The sequence below is a fragment of the Nicotiana tabacum genome, chromosome 17, assembly GCF_000715075.1.
Source record: "Nicotiana tabacum cultivar K326 chromosome 17, ASM71507v2, whole genome shotgun sequence".
NCBI lineage: Eukaryota > Viridiplantae > Streptophyta > Magnoliopsida > Solanales > Solanaceae > Nicotiana > Nicotiana tabacum.
The window spans coordinates 12,337,225-12,351,218 of NC_134096.1; the positions used below are offsets into that span (position 1 = coordinate 12,337,225).

At 36.3% G+C, this 13,994-nt stretch overlaps 1 protein-coding gene across 1 annotated transcript; it reads right to left on the bottom strand.

The window, feature by feature from the left end:
• Positions 1 to 2,048: 2,048 nt before the first annotated feature.
• Positions 2,049 to 13,125, bottom strand: LOC107796215 (ATP-dependent zinc metalloprotease FTSH 9, chloroplastic). The gene is made up of 13 exons (XM_075234031.1): positions 12,077 to 13,125; positions 9,048 to 9,113; positions 8,825 to 8,959; positions 8,630 to 8,695; positions 8,096 to 8,281; positions 7,923 to 8,009; positions 7,731 to 7,844; positions 7,470 to 7,594; positions 7,271 to 7,379; positions 5,501 to 5,626; positions 3,658 to 3,978; positions 3,173 to 3,296; positions 2,049 to 2,740 (listed from the first exon to the last, which is right to left on the bottom strand). The coding sequence occupies exons 1-13, from the start codon at positions 12,890 to 12,892 to the stop codon at positions 2,613 to 2,615; spliced, it is 2,403 nt and encodes an 800-aa protein (XP_075090132.1). The 5' UTR covers positions 12,893 to 13,125; the 3' UTR covers positions 2,049 to 2,612.
• Between the last annotated feature and the right edge of the window lie 869 nt (positions 13,126 to 13,994).

The window sequence follows — 13,994 nt, forward strand, 5'->3', positions numbered from 1 at the left end:
CAACAAGCCTATTTATTATTTTGCTAAAATAAATTATTGTAAATTTTAAATTAGAATATGAGGAAAAAACAATACACAAAAAAAACAAAAAAAGAAGCAAGCTAATGAAATATTGGAAGCTTTTTTATATCTTTTTCGCTGATGTTTAATTCCAACAAAATAAGTTTAAAATCATATGTTAACTCGAAAAAACAATATTTTTATTAAATAAAGATGCGTATAAATTTTTTATCTTTAAATATATTATTTAAATTAGTATAAATAATCTTTACGAAATAACTAAAGAAATAAAATTAAGAAAAATATTTTTGTAATTAAGTGTTGGGCCATGCTGAGCATGAGCCATCTCCCTCTAAGTATATTTTAGATGATGAAATCGGAAAAAATAATTTAATGTTAATAATGTAGTGTTCCATTTCATAGAAAAGCACAAGTAAATGCCATGGTCCATGGCACATCATTCATAATTTATCTAAGTGATGAGGCCGAAGTACAGTCCGCGACGAGTGGTTCTCGAACAATTATACTATGTATACAGGTCAAATAATTGGTGCATGGATTGAAATACCATATATGTAGGAACTCCATAAAAGTACGACAAATCACATTATTTATAATGGAATGTATTAAAAAGGTCTAGAAAATCTTAGTTTGTGATACTTTGACTAGTACTGGGGCTTGATGTCCAGTAGTCTTTTTTCCTGTATAAACACTCCAATTTTGGTAATAAAAGTCGTTTATTTACCCCAAAAAAATCTTTGCCAATGGAAACGATGTTTGAGTCTCAAAATGGAATTTTGGGGGTTGAGCTGAACAAGTGCTTTGCTCAAACTATATATACATATATAAAGAAAAATTATATTTTATACATATTATAAGATCACTCTATTTTGAATCAACCAACTCTAGAGCTATTTTATACATAGAGAAGGATGATAGCATTAGGTTTAATAATGACAATGGACAAAAGCTAATAGTCGCTGAAAACAATCATAGACTAGCTGCCAAAATTGATATGATTAAAAGATAGCAAAAAAATTGAGGCTACTGTCTTTTTGTGGTCTTTGGACAGACTATAAGCACTAGTTATAAATATCACAAAGCAATAATTGTGATATTTTGGGTGCTTCCCAAAATATCATCACTAAGAATCTATTACCTCCACATTTGCATTATGCTATGCAACAGTGGTATTTCTTGTTCTCATTACCAGCCAGAGAGAAAGTTAACCACTTGCCAATTGACACTTTAGAGCTTGTTTTGCACTTTGCTTTACTAGTTGAGAGTAACTGATAACCATTCAAAAGCACTTTTTAGTTTGAAGCAACTTTTATAAATAAGTAGCTATAATGTGTTTGAATCAAAGTGCTAAAATGCTAATAAGCACATTGATTTGTTTGGTATAGAAGTGTTAATTTTCTTGAGCCGAGGGTCTATTGAAAATAACCTTTTTATCTTGTACACACTATTCTCCCCAAATCACACTATGTGGAATTACACTGAGTATATTATTGTACAAAGTGTTGATAAGCAATTTCTGTTAACATTATTAAAATGCCTTTATAGACATCTACAAAAAGAATTATAAATTAAAAAATTTCTTTTCAAGGACAAGGACGAACTACGAAAATACAATGAAGAGGGAGGTAAGGTTTTGTATGAGGAATGATATTTCGGAGATTACAAAGACATTAAGAATAAAATAGTAATCTTGGTCAAACCAAAATTTTAAAAGCAGATTTATAGTTTTTTATCGATTTTAAATTATAAGCACTTTTGATGTTTAGGAAACTTGTAAAAAGCCAAAAAGTACTTGATCAGTTTATAAACTTACACACACACCCTCTTAGTCATTTTAATGAATACTAACTCAGCCTCAAAAAATGCCTCTTCACATCCATGAATAAACAAGAAATCAACTAAATCCAAGTACAAAAAGTCATTTAATTGTCACATCATCATCTACTTGGCTTGGCAATCTCTCCTGCACTTACAAGCCTCTTTTCAACATTTCATCTCATCAAGTACTTCTAATTTACAAAAACATAGGGCTGTAAGAAATCTTACTAATAAGATAAACTATCAACATTTACATAAGTCGAGAATTATAGCAGCCTAATGATACTTTTGTCCCATAATCGCAAAGATTACATTGTATACACAGTTTTCATCTCACAACATCAGAACATGGATTACTTCTTTTTAAGATGAGGTACAGATGTATGATACAAATATTGATTCTCGTAACTACTAAGAATAATTGCACATGTACAAGTGACGTAGAAGAAATATACCAACAAACATCACTTCGATCACAAGCCTATTTTCCTTTCACTTCTAGGATCAAGAAAACTCTCGACTCATCTTTAGTATATGCCTTCTCTTTGAATTACCAACCTGTGATTGTGGTATATAACAGTGGAGTTTATAGGAGTTAAGTAGTTGTCAATGACCTTAGTAACACATACAAAATCAAGCTGGCCGGGTGCCAGCACGCCGTGTCCATCTGGTCCAGGAATATAGCTTTGTTTTCCATAGAGCAAAGATGATGACGTGAAAGTCCTTACTCGAATTTTCTTTTGATACAGATGACTTGGTTAAGCTTGCAGCTGTCATCCAGAGCTTGCTTGCAATGGAAGTAAAGACTCTTGCTTGCCCTTAACAAAAAAGTTAAGTTCCGCCGGTGCAACGACCATGCTCAACCATTCTTGTAGTTCTTCACCTTCTACTTTCTCTTTCTCTGAGGTGGAAGAAAGAGAATATTAAAATAAGATCTTCACTGTTAATCAACATATCAAAATAAGATTCTCTTAACTAACTTAGTTAAATTGTGTGACCTTCTCATCTTAAAGCTTAAGCTGTAAAAAGAGCACTTTTCTATTTACTTAAAGTATGATTCAACACACCCCCTGCACATGCAAGCATGATTGTTTTTCATGTGCTTGGCACATGAAAGTTATTTTTGATAATGAGTTACAGTGAGAACCAAGTTAAATCGTGTAAGCATCTCATCTAAAAGCTTAAGTTGTTATAGAGAGCACAACTTTATTTACTTAATTATGTTTACACAAGCTTCAATGTAAAATCACTGCCTTATGAAGATGCTAAAAGAAAGCAATACTAAAGAATATCAAAATGTTAACCGGTAAGTAAAAGCATCATTAAGTATTACCTTCCAATTGAGCTCCCAACCCCTCAAGAACTGTGGGATTAGCACGTACAACACAAAGTGCAATATCAAGTGCAGACTGTAGTAAGGCCTTGACCTCTCTTTGGACAAGATCAACAAGATGCCCCTGTTGGAATAAATTTTAATTACAGTTCTGTTAAGGAGTTTGTATTCTTAAGTTAGAAACCAAAGTATTAAAGCAGAAGACAGCGGACATTGCACCCAAGGGTGTGGCCTAGTGGTCAATGAAGTGGGTTGAGAACCATAAGATTTCAGGTTCAAATCTCAGCGGAGGCAAAAATACTAGATGATTTCTTCTCATCTGTCCAAGCAAAGGCTAGGGCAGAGTTATATGGTATATGTTGCTGGTGGGAGGTAGCATGTATCCCGTGGAATTAGTCAAAGTACGCGCAAGCTTGCCCCAACACCACGGTTATCCAAAAAATAAATAAAGCAGACATCACGAGAGAGGGAAAAGTAGAAAATACCTGATCCCTTCCCCAGGGCATGGATCCACTATCATCCATTCCACCAGCGGAAAGAGTTGCCACTGAAATAGGGCCAATGGTTTCATTAAGACCATATTCAGCCACTGCCTTGTAGGCCATGTCTGTTGCTCTGCGTATATCGTCAAGAGCACCTGTCGATACACGTCCAGAGTACAAGACTTCTTCCGCTGCACGTCCACCAAGAAGAGTGACCAATCTTCCCCGTAATTCATCAACAAATAGCAGATATCTGTCCTCATTGGTTGGAGGAATATAAGTAAATCCTAAAGCCCCTCCAGATCTCGGCAATATGCTTAGCTTCTGATTAACGAGAAAAGGGAGCTGTTATTGAAACCATAACTGCAATATTCCCAATTACGTACAAGAAAAGCAATAATTGCAGTTTGAGTCTTTGAGATGAGCACGATTGAGAAGCAGCAAAATACTCATTTTGGTAAAAGCCTTTAAGGATCATGCACCGATATAGAAACGGCTGACTTCACTTGGAATATTTCACACAAGAAGGAGCAAACAAATTGAGAGACCTTTGCAGGAAGACAACTTTCAGAACCATGTTGGTATTGTTCCATTGATATAGAAATACATTTTAATTGCAGGATAATCGGGGGAGGAGATAATGAACTAACTGGCGCCATCAAGATCAATAAAGAGAGGGAAGGGGAAGTAACAAGAAAAATGTCTTCAGATGTTTCATAAGAAACAACTTTCACATTGAGAAGAATGAAGTTGGGTTGTTGGGTTGGGGGGGTGAGGGGGAGGGGAAGTCACTCTCTATTTACTAACACCAAAATCTTGGAACAATTTATCTTACCTACTCAACCAAAAAATTATAGTATTCTTTTTGAGGAAACACATTAAGGAAAAAAAAAAACCAGAGCTGCTTGCCACAGAGGCCTAGAACCTTTTAGCCAGTGCATACATTTCCATGAATCTGGAGAAAGACAGAAAAGAAAGGGAGGGAGAACCTTATGTTTTTTTTCCTGATAAGTAAGATGCTTATGTAAATAATATTCTTCCAGCTTCGCCTCATTAGGTATAATAGAGGTCAAGTAATAGGCAGCATATTGAGTTGTATTCGAGTCTGACATCAGAACCAAGTCATTTCCTATTCCTTATCAAATCCAGACACCCACTTGTTTTTCCTTTTCTGGGATAAAGTATTATATCCAGACACTAATATCTTTCCGTTTTGGACATTTTTATCACTTAACGAGACACCAAAAAGTCACTACTTCCCCATTTTCTATTTTTTATTTTATTTTGCCATAATAACAGTTATACTACGTCAAGAAGGATAGGTCAGAGCAGTGACATTGATCAATGATCCAACTGTTTTTTAAGGCTCCATAACCCAAGAACAAGCAAAACCCAATTTAAACGATATTAGAATTTAGAGGTCCCATGCCAAATGCAAAGGAGAGGTCTTGCTGATGTATTATGTCTCTGGAAATGGTTAGATACCAGGCTATTCAAGACTTGCAGACGTGCTGATTTTCCTTTTCTGAAAATATCTTTCTAGAAATTCTAAATATTGAGTAATTCTATTAGAGAGTTCTCTTCTTTTTTCTTTTGTTTTTTTGGTTTGTGTTTCTGTGTGTGTGTGTGTGGGGGGGGGGGGGGGTCGGTCTCTTTTATCAGATGATATCCAGTGTGACACAAAACCAGTCGACTAGTGAAACAAATAATGTGGGGGGATCAGTCTCTTTTATCAGATGTTATCCAGTGTGACACAAAACCAGTCGACTAGTGAAACAAATAATGTGAGCTTGTAGTAAATCAGTAAGAAATAAACTTTCTCAGAGCAAGTGAAAATAATGATAACCTCGACCCGTGGCTGCCCAGAAAGAAGATTCGCAACAGCAGTCCCAACTACTGCATGACCTGCTTCATGCCTTGCAACTACAGCCTTCTCACTGCCCTGCAGCTTGGCAGTCTTCTTCTCAATGCCCTGAAATATTGAAAATGAAGCTTGTAAACCTGAATGGAATTGGTGAACAACTAAAATATACAAATCACCTGACATAGCAGAGCATGATCAAAAATGGGTGGCAAAATGGTTATAAAAAACAGTTAACCACCCATATTATACACTAAAAAATGGGTTGGCTAATGAACTATTTAAAAACGGGTCAAATATGGATAAGAACCATATTATCCATTTAGAAAATGGATAACCAATGGATACCTAATGGGTTTAACTTTTACATTTGTAAAGCCTCAAATTGGAGGTTTCTCAAGTTTGGGAGACTAGGAATTCTTCCAAAAGTGATCATATTCATGAAGTCATGGATAAAGTGATCATATTCATGAAATCATGGATAAAGTGATCATATTCATGAAGTCATGGATAATATGGTTACCAATATTATCCGCCGATTAACCCGTTTTTTATCCTTATCAAATATGCGTCGGGTCGGATAATTTATCCGTTTTTTCATTACCCGTTTTCGACCCGTCCCATATCCGACCCGACCCGCCCGTTTGCCACCCCTAATCAAGAACAAGAAATACTTTTATCATTTATTTTCATATTGACCAACAAACCAGCAGTGCTAGATTGAGCATGGGGGAAACAAACTATAACTTGTAGCCCATCTAGAATTTCCGAGAATTAGACCTTCAACCTTGTTGGATTTTCCTGGGACAATGCTCTTCCTTGCACGGGCTCTTAGAGGGCAGTCACTATTCCCCATCCTATTCAAGCTTTTTACAATTTTGTTATACAGGATTCATAGACATAAATTGAGTAATATGTAATTCTACTCAAAGCCAAAAACTGCTCGTACTTCAAGTTTGGTGCACATGAAACTAGAAGACACTGGTCCTGAGCTAAAAGAGGGATCAAATGAAGCTTGACTCAGCCAATTCTACCATTAACGCTAATGTTAGGAATTTTGAGTCTTGCACATATTCCTCATTGCTGACCATTATATTTTAACTGTATACAAAATTCTGTTCATTTAAAACTATCAAGGTCTAAAACAGTGGAACATAGCACCCAAGGGTGTGACCTAGTGGTCAATGAAGTAGGTTAGAACCATGAGGTCTCAGGTTTAATTCCCGGCGGAAACAAAAAGCACTAGGTGATTTCTTTCCATCTGTCCCAGCTTTGGTGGATAGAGTTACCTGGTATCTGTTGTTGGTGGGAGGTAGCAGATATCCCATGGAATTAGTCGCGGTGCGCCTAAGTTGGCCCGGACACCACGATTATCACAACCAAAAAAAAAAAAAAAAAAGGAAGAAGACAGCGGAACATACACATTCTAAGTTTAAGGACCGATAACATGCACCTCTTCTCTGAAGCAATGGCAATACAAGTTTGTTAAAATTATCATATAATAGAGCCCAAAAATGTAAAATCCTTCCTAGTGGGCTCTTGTTCAAGGGAGAATACTTAAGATGGATATCTTTTCTCATAACAAGCTTCTTAAGTGTGCCCACTTAGCTCTTATTGAACTACTACAAGCAGCAATATTCGAGGATATAGCACATGAGAACGGAGAAACATAGTTTCATGTAATGCAGAAATAGTAATGGTGCATGCATGTCACTTGGTTATTAGAGCATTGTTTTGAGAGGGAAGAAGCAATACCGCAATTGAACGCTCAACAGCTTGAATGAAATCTTCTTTTTCAACTACAACTTTATTCTGCCTTCCTGCCAACAAAGCAGCTTCATTCACTAGATTTGCAAGGTCTGCCCTGTACAATCCCCAAGATGAACAGTCAGACAGCCATAGAAACATCATAGACGAAATTGAAAGCTTAAGAAAATCAGAGAGGAAGGATTACCCCGTGAAACCAGTAGTCATAGAAGCGATGTTACCAAGATTAACATCTTGTGCCAGGGGAAGTTCTTTCTTGGAGACATGTACCTTTAGGATAGCTTCTCTTCCAGCCCTATCAGGCGCTTCCACCTTGAAACAAAAACTTACATCACCACTTCCCTTCTATAGGAGTTGTTGTATGAGGAGGTCATGACCAATGCTCCAAATCATGGACAAAGCTTTATAATAAACGAAATTTCTATTCCAGCAGAGGATAGATACAAACCATCACTACACGATCAAATCTTCCAGGTCGGCGAAGAGCAGGGTCTAAAACATCAGAGCGATTTGTTGCTCCAAGGACAATTACAGCAGAATTACTGTCAAATCCATCCATCTCCTGCCGATTATTGTAAAATATTAATTTCTTATGCAAAACTGAAGTGATGTAGCACATAAAAAAATCAGCACATCTTACAGTGAGTAGTTGGTTCAGTGTCTGCTCTCTTTCATCATTGCTTACGATGCGGAATTTACCATCACGGCTTTTTGCCACAGCATCTATCTGCACATCCGGGAAAATGGAGACACTTTTTATTAGGATATTTTGAGTTTGGAGAGGAAGAAGGAAAGAGGGAAAGCACAGGCTACCTCATCGATAAAAATTATTGAAGGTGCCTCCTTCTTTGCCCGTGCAAACAGGTCCCGGACGCGTGATGCTCCCATACCGACATACAATTCTACAAACTCACTTGCAGAACAACTGATGAAAGGAACCTCAGCTTCCCCAGCGACGGCCTTAGCTAGAAGTGTTTTTCCTGTCCCGGGAAGACCTACCTGCAAGAATTTGAAGCTACTTGAACAATGTATACACTAAGAAGCGCAAAGATGATAACTAATCAAAGGGTGTCCCCAAGTAGAATGGTCTATGAGTCAACAGTCACATAGAAAAATTAGCAGGAAATAATGATGTAATTTAGTTATAGAGACATCACAAAGTGAAGGGATAGAGAGAGAATCCCTTCAGGAAGACAAAATAACTAAATAAATAAATAAATAACCAGAAAGCAGAAAGTTTCAATGAGTTATGATTTGAAGCCTCCAATTACTGTATCAGTAGTCTTGCAGCTTTTCACTTTGATAACCACCTAGCAGTCCCATTACTATGTTGAATTTGAAACTCACCAGTAGAACACCACGAGGAGGACGTGCACCAAGCCGTATGTACTTATCTGGATTCCTAAGAAATTCCTGGAGAAAATAGCAGTTATAAAAGACCACAATAATGAATTATAAACTATTCAATACTTTAGGTATCACAGTGCAGCACTCGCGAGGAAATATTGCTAAGAGAGTCCACCAAATGAAAATGAAACATACCACAATCTCTTCTAGCTCCTCCTTAGCCTCGTCAACACCTGCAACATCAGCAAATGTGATAGTTTCCCCAAGTTCAGATACTTTGGCGCCACCTGAACCCCCTGACTTGCGATTTCTGAGCTGACCAGCTGTGCTCTGTAATTATGCAGCCACAATAAAGTAGGTGATGTATTCATAAATATGGTGGATATAGGAATTGCCACAAATATATTCACAAATATACCTGAGAAAAGTTTACTGGGAAGCGATGAAGAAGCCCTGCTAGTACAGCAACATAGAATAAAGCTATCTGCAAAATCAAAAGTAAAGTTAATTTTTAATTCCAACATTTGGAGCAAAAAAATAAGGATTGAGACAAAATAATGAAATGCTTAGGGGACACCAGAAAACAGATGGATAACATGAACGGCTACTGGGGGACAAAGTCAAGCAACATGAGCCAAAAATTCACATGAAACAAACTAGAAGGAAAAATATAGAAAGCATGCCATGATTGCCCTTGAGCAAAAAAAAAAAGTGAAAATTCATCTTACACTCCAGAATGTTTCATGTCAAAGGGCCGTTCTAACAGGAAAGCGTGAAAACAGGGAGTTGTTTTCAAACTTAAGAGCAGGATGTTTGTTCCACAGGAACGACTGTGGTACTTTTCCTAGCAAATTAAGAGAATGGGCTAGCTTAGAATCAACAGCAAATCTGCTCATGCTTTAAAAATTTAGAATCACAAGACATTTCAACTTAGGAAAGCAACAATAGGAACATATGATTCAACTCAACACTGAAATATTTTTCATTTGATATAGTCATTTGTTCCCTCAAAATACAACAACCATGCCTCCATCCCAAGCTAATCGGGGTAGGCCATATGAATCCTCAATATACATTTCACTCCATTTGGACCCTGCTTCCTTCCAATACTTGATAATTCGGAGTCTCTAACTAGAGATACTCTACATTTTCTACTGACATGCAATGTCTAAACATGTTTTAAAAAAATTCTAACAAAAACATGGACCTGATGTAACTGCATAACTAAACCTAAATCTCAAATGGTTGGTATATAGTTTCTTTCGCATTTATTGTGTTTTATTTTGCACCGACTCTGCTTGGATTCTCAAAGATTGTAGATTTTTGCAACTTCCTCCACATGATTTTAGGCTTACCTCTTCTCTTTAACAGATTGAATAATCATTTGTTTCACACCATCGGACCAGTGAACTTGGAGATATTCATAAACAAGATCTCAAATAACATTTTTTCATTTTATCATCGGATATGGTCATTTTTTATCTTGTTTAATCTTATAGATTGCACATCCACTCTCATATAAGTTGCTGGTCTTACGACCATGCTAAAGAACATGCGTTTTGCTTTTGTACTCTCATATAAGTTGCTGGGCTTACTACCATGCTATAGAACATGCATTTTGCTTTTGTAGGCATCCTCCCATGGCAGAACATTTTCATCACAGTCACACTCCTCTATTTCAACTATCCTATTTTAATTTTATGTGTTATATCTTCATCTATCATACCATTGACCTGCAAAATTGAGCATAAATATCATTAACTTCATTCTTCTTATACCAGCTAAACTTGCGGTGAATTGTTCTTACTTCTAGAATCCTAGATTTTTACTTCCTAAAGTGCTTCTCCATGTTCAAGCTTCTGGTTAACACCCTCGCTAGCTTCGTCAGTTAATACAAATAGTATACACCATGAGACATTATCATGTATACCTCTTGTTAGATTATCCGTAACTAGTGTAACAATAAAGAGCTCAAAGCAGATCTCTGGTTGAAACCCACGATTATGGAAAAAATGTATCTTCTAACTGCTATGTTTTTAGTTCTTTCTTCTTTTTTTTGGAGTCCAGGGTAAGAGGCCATGCACACATTTGTGCAGTAAAGTTGGTTTAGTTTTTCACTATGTTTTCCAATCACTCAAACTTAGTGATACTTCCTTCCACTATTAAGAAAGATGTAATTGAAAAATAACTCAACCCTATAATCAGAGGTTTACATCTTAAATCCTCATTCACATCCTTTTTGTCGGCCAAAGAATGCATTTTGAATATGGGGTGTTGAATTCGAAATTCAATGTGAGATGGAAATATAACTTGTTCATATCATTATAGTGAATAATGAAATAACATCAGAAAAAAGGGAAAAAGGAAAAGAATATAGACGACTCAAAAACATCATTTTGGTGAACCATCAAACTCCACTCCAGTGGTTTCTCCAAATCCCCAAGTCAAGTCATCTCAATCAAGTAACAACTCATTGAGAATCCACATACAGAATGTCTGTCTTCTAATAGAGTACCTTAAACACTTGTTAAATGAGCTTCACATAACTGGTCCTAAATCCCAATAAAAGAGGAAGGTTGAGATAGGTTAGCCAACTCTAACCAGTGAGGAATGGAGTCCAGCAGATTAAATGAAATAGAACGTGCTAGTAGACAGAAATACCTTAAGTACCATGAAAGCTCAGTGAAAAGAGATATTAACTGCATGACATAAAGGCAAGACAACATTTTTCTTCCAACAAAGGTAATAACAATTTTTCAGTTGGTCTAGTTATAACTACTCCATTTGTGGCAATTCCAGAAAGACAAAATCAAACGCAGTGAAGTCACAATAGTAGCATTTAGAAAGATTGAAGAAAGAACTAAGACATTCTAAAGATAGCTGTTGCGGAAGCATCAAATTTCTAAATACCAGTCCATTTTCAAGCTAGCTCTACGGGTTTTTCTATTCTACTATCTGGTGTTACTGCTCCTTTTGCTAAGATGAGTTTAAGTTCTGTGCATTGACAGTGTATAAATTATTTTACACCATCGGTTAAAATTGACCTACAACATGGTAACTTGAAAACCAGATTGGAACTTGTTATAACCGGTAAATTGAACTATCCAAAAATAATTTACACTGATAATGCACATAACTTAAATCCTATACAGACAGTGGCGGACCCAGGATTTTGTGCAAGCGGGTTCAATCTTAGAAGTACATAACTTTAGTCGTAAAATAGTAGTTGTCAAGTGGGTTCAAATAAAATATTTATACAAAATTTATGCAGTTTTAATCGTAATTTATATTATTTTTTTATTAAGCCAGTTCAGTTGAACCCGCTTGCCACCACGTGCGTCCGCCACTGTATACAGATATAGCAAGTGAACATGCAAGGTGTAAGTATACCACTTAACATTGCATAACAACATTATGAACTAGAAAAGTTGTTCATCTAAACCTTACCAATGCAGAATTCAAGAAACCACCAGACCTTTTATCTGGAGAACCAAACTCAACATCATTTTCAAGCATTTTCTCATAAGGGGTTTTTATATCAATCGGTCTCGTCGTCGTATACACAATTTTCTTTGTAGGACTCACACTCCTTAACAATGCCTCGGATTCTTGCAACTTACTATCCTCATTATTCTCTATAACAACACTACTACTACTCACTTCACTTTTCAACTTAAACATAATATGTACACCATCAACCTCAACTTTCTGCACCTGATTACTATTCACCTTACTCAAAAACTCACTGTAAGGTACACTTATAAAACTTGTCGGGGCTCTAGGATCCGACCCGGGTAACGGTAAACCAGGTCGGAGCAACCTCATAACAAACATCACAATCCCCAATTGCAACAACAAAACTCCAATTTCTTGAGCCTGTACTATCGGCTCCCACCTCAACTTCTTTCCCTTCGACCACCAACTGTCTTTCCGGCCTGGACCGGACCCGGGCACTCGACCCGGACCCGAATCCGAACCCGGGTTTTTCTTGCTGTTTTCAGCTGAAGATTCGGTTTTTTCCGTCGAATCCGAATCTTGCTCGCACGACCCGTTAGCTCGGGCTAAGATTTCACGTTTCTTCGCTAAAAATTGAAACCCATTTAGGGATTTGGAAAATACAACAGCGTGTGGACGAAAAGGGGAATTTTTATTGATCAAAGAAATGTTTTTTTTTTCGTGTAAAAAACCATAACGATTGCAGAAGAAAGTGTGTCTGTATAAATACTTGGTATTAAACTGAAAATTTAAGGAAATTTGTGCCATTTGAGAGGAATTTTGAAGGGAAAAAAATTGAATTGAAAATTTGCAGATTGTGAGAGCTTATATTTTCCCGGCGATAGCTTGGAGAAGAAATGATGGCCGTTGGATTTAGGAAGTCGGTTGATTTTGTCCGTTAAATTGGTGTCTTGTTTCGTGCTGTGTGTGTTTTCGTGTTATCCGATTTTTGCTTGGGATTGTCCCAACTCCCATGGAAAGTTGATTTTATGTATACGTGCGACACAAACAACCAATGAAAAATATCTAAATAAAATTGAGAATGATTTAATTAAGGAAAAATGGTCAAATTTATATTTCTACTACTCGAGATTGATCATTTGGTCTAACATTACTCTCGTCGTTATAAATAGTCTCGTTTTTTTTTCTTTTAAATGATAATCAAAGTAGAGGGATAACTTTTGACTTTTTCTTGTTAAAGAACTTGGGCATGTGTGATCCACTTGCTACTTTGTTAATAGCTAATACAAATACTTGACGATTAACTAATAATAAGAATTAAATAATCTAAAAGTGTACGAACGTCAAATTAAAATTTTTGTGGATAATACAAGAACAAATTTAAATATTTTTTCTTTAATACTCACTTCATCACAATTTATATGAATGTATTTAACTAGACATGGAATTTAAGAAATGTAGGAAGATTTTAAAAAATTATGGACTAAAAGAAACCATGAAATTTTATGTGGCTAGAAATCATTTCATTAAGGTCAAGAAGGAAAGTTGACAGCAATAACAATAACAAACCCAGTGAAATCCACAAGTAGAGTCTGGGGTAATGTGTACGCAGACCTTACCCCTACCTTATGAAGGTAGAGAGGTTGTTTCCGAAAGAACCTCGGCTCAAGAACAGTAAAAATGAAGCAATTGAGAAATAATAGCAACAACAAGGTAATAACACAATGGAAGCAAATAATACAACGAGTAATAAAAGAGTCTAGGGATACAAAACTACAAGAATAGTGCCAATCCTAGTGATAATAATGTCACACTATATAAAAACAAGGGATTAGGAATAGGAAAATACCCCGAGTAGTACTACTACTACTAGTAAGACAAGGCGAAACTCTAGATTGTCCATCACCCC

Bases quoted from the DNA above. Each gene is read 5' to 3' on its own strand.
- LOC107796215 (XM_075234031.1), bottom strand. From the start codon at position 12,892: ATGGCACAAATTTCCTTAAATTTTCAGTTTAATACCAAGTATTTATAC. The intron at 8,960-9,047 runs GTATATTTGTGA...GCATAATTACAG, and splicing joins TCCCAGTAAACTTTTCTCAG to AGCACAGCTGGTCAGCTCAG. The intron at 2,741-3,172 runs GTAATACTTAAT...CTTCCACCTCAG, and splicing joins GTTGGGAGCTCAATTGGAAG to AGAAAGAGAAAGTAGAAGGT.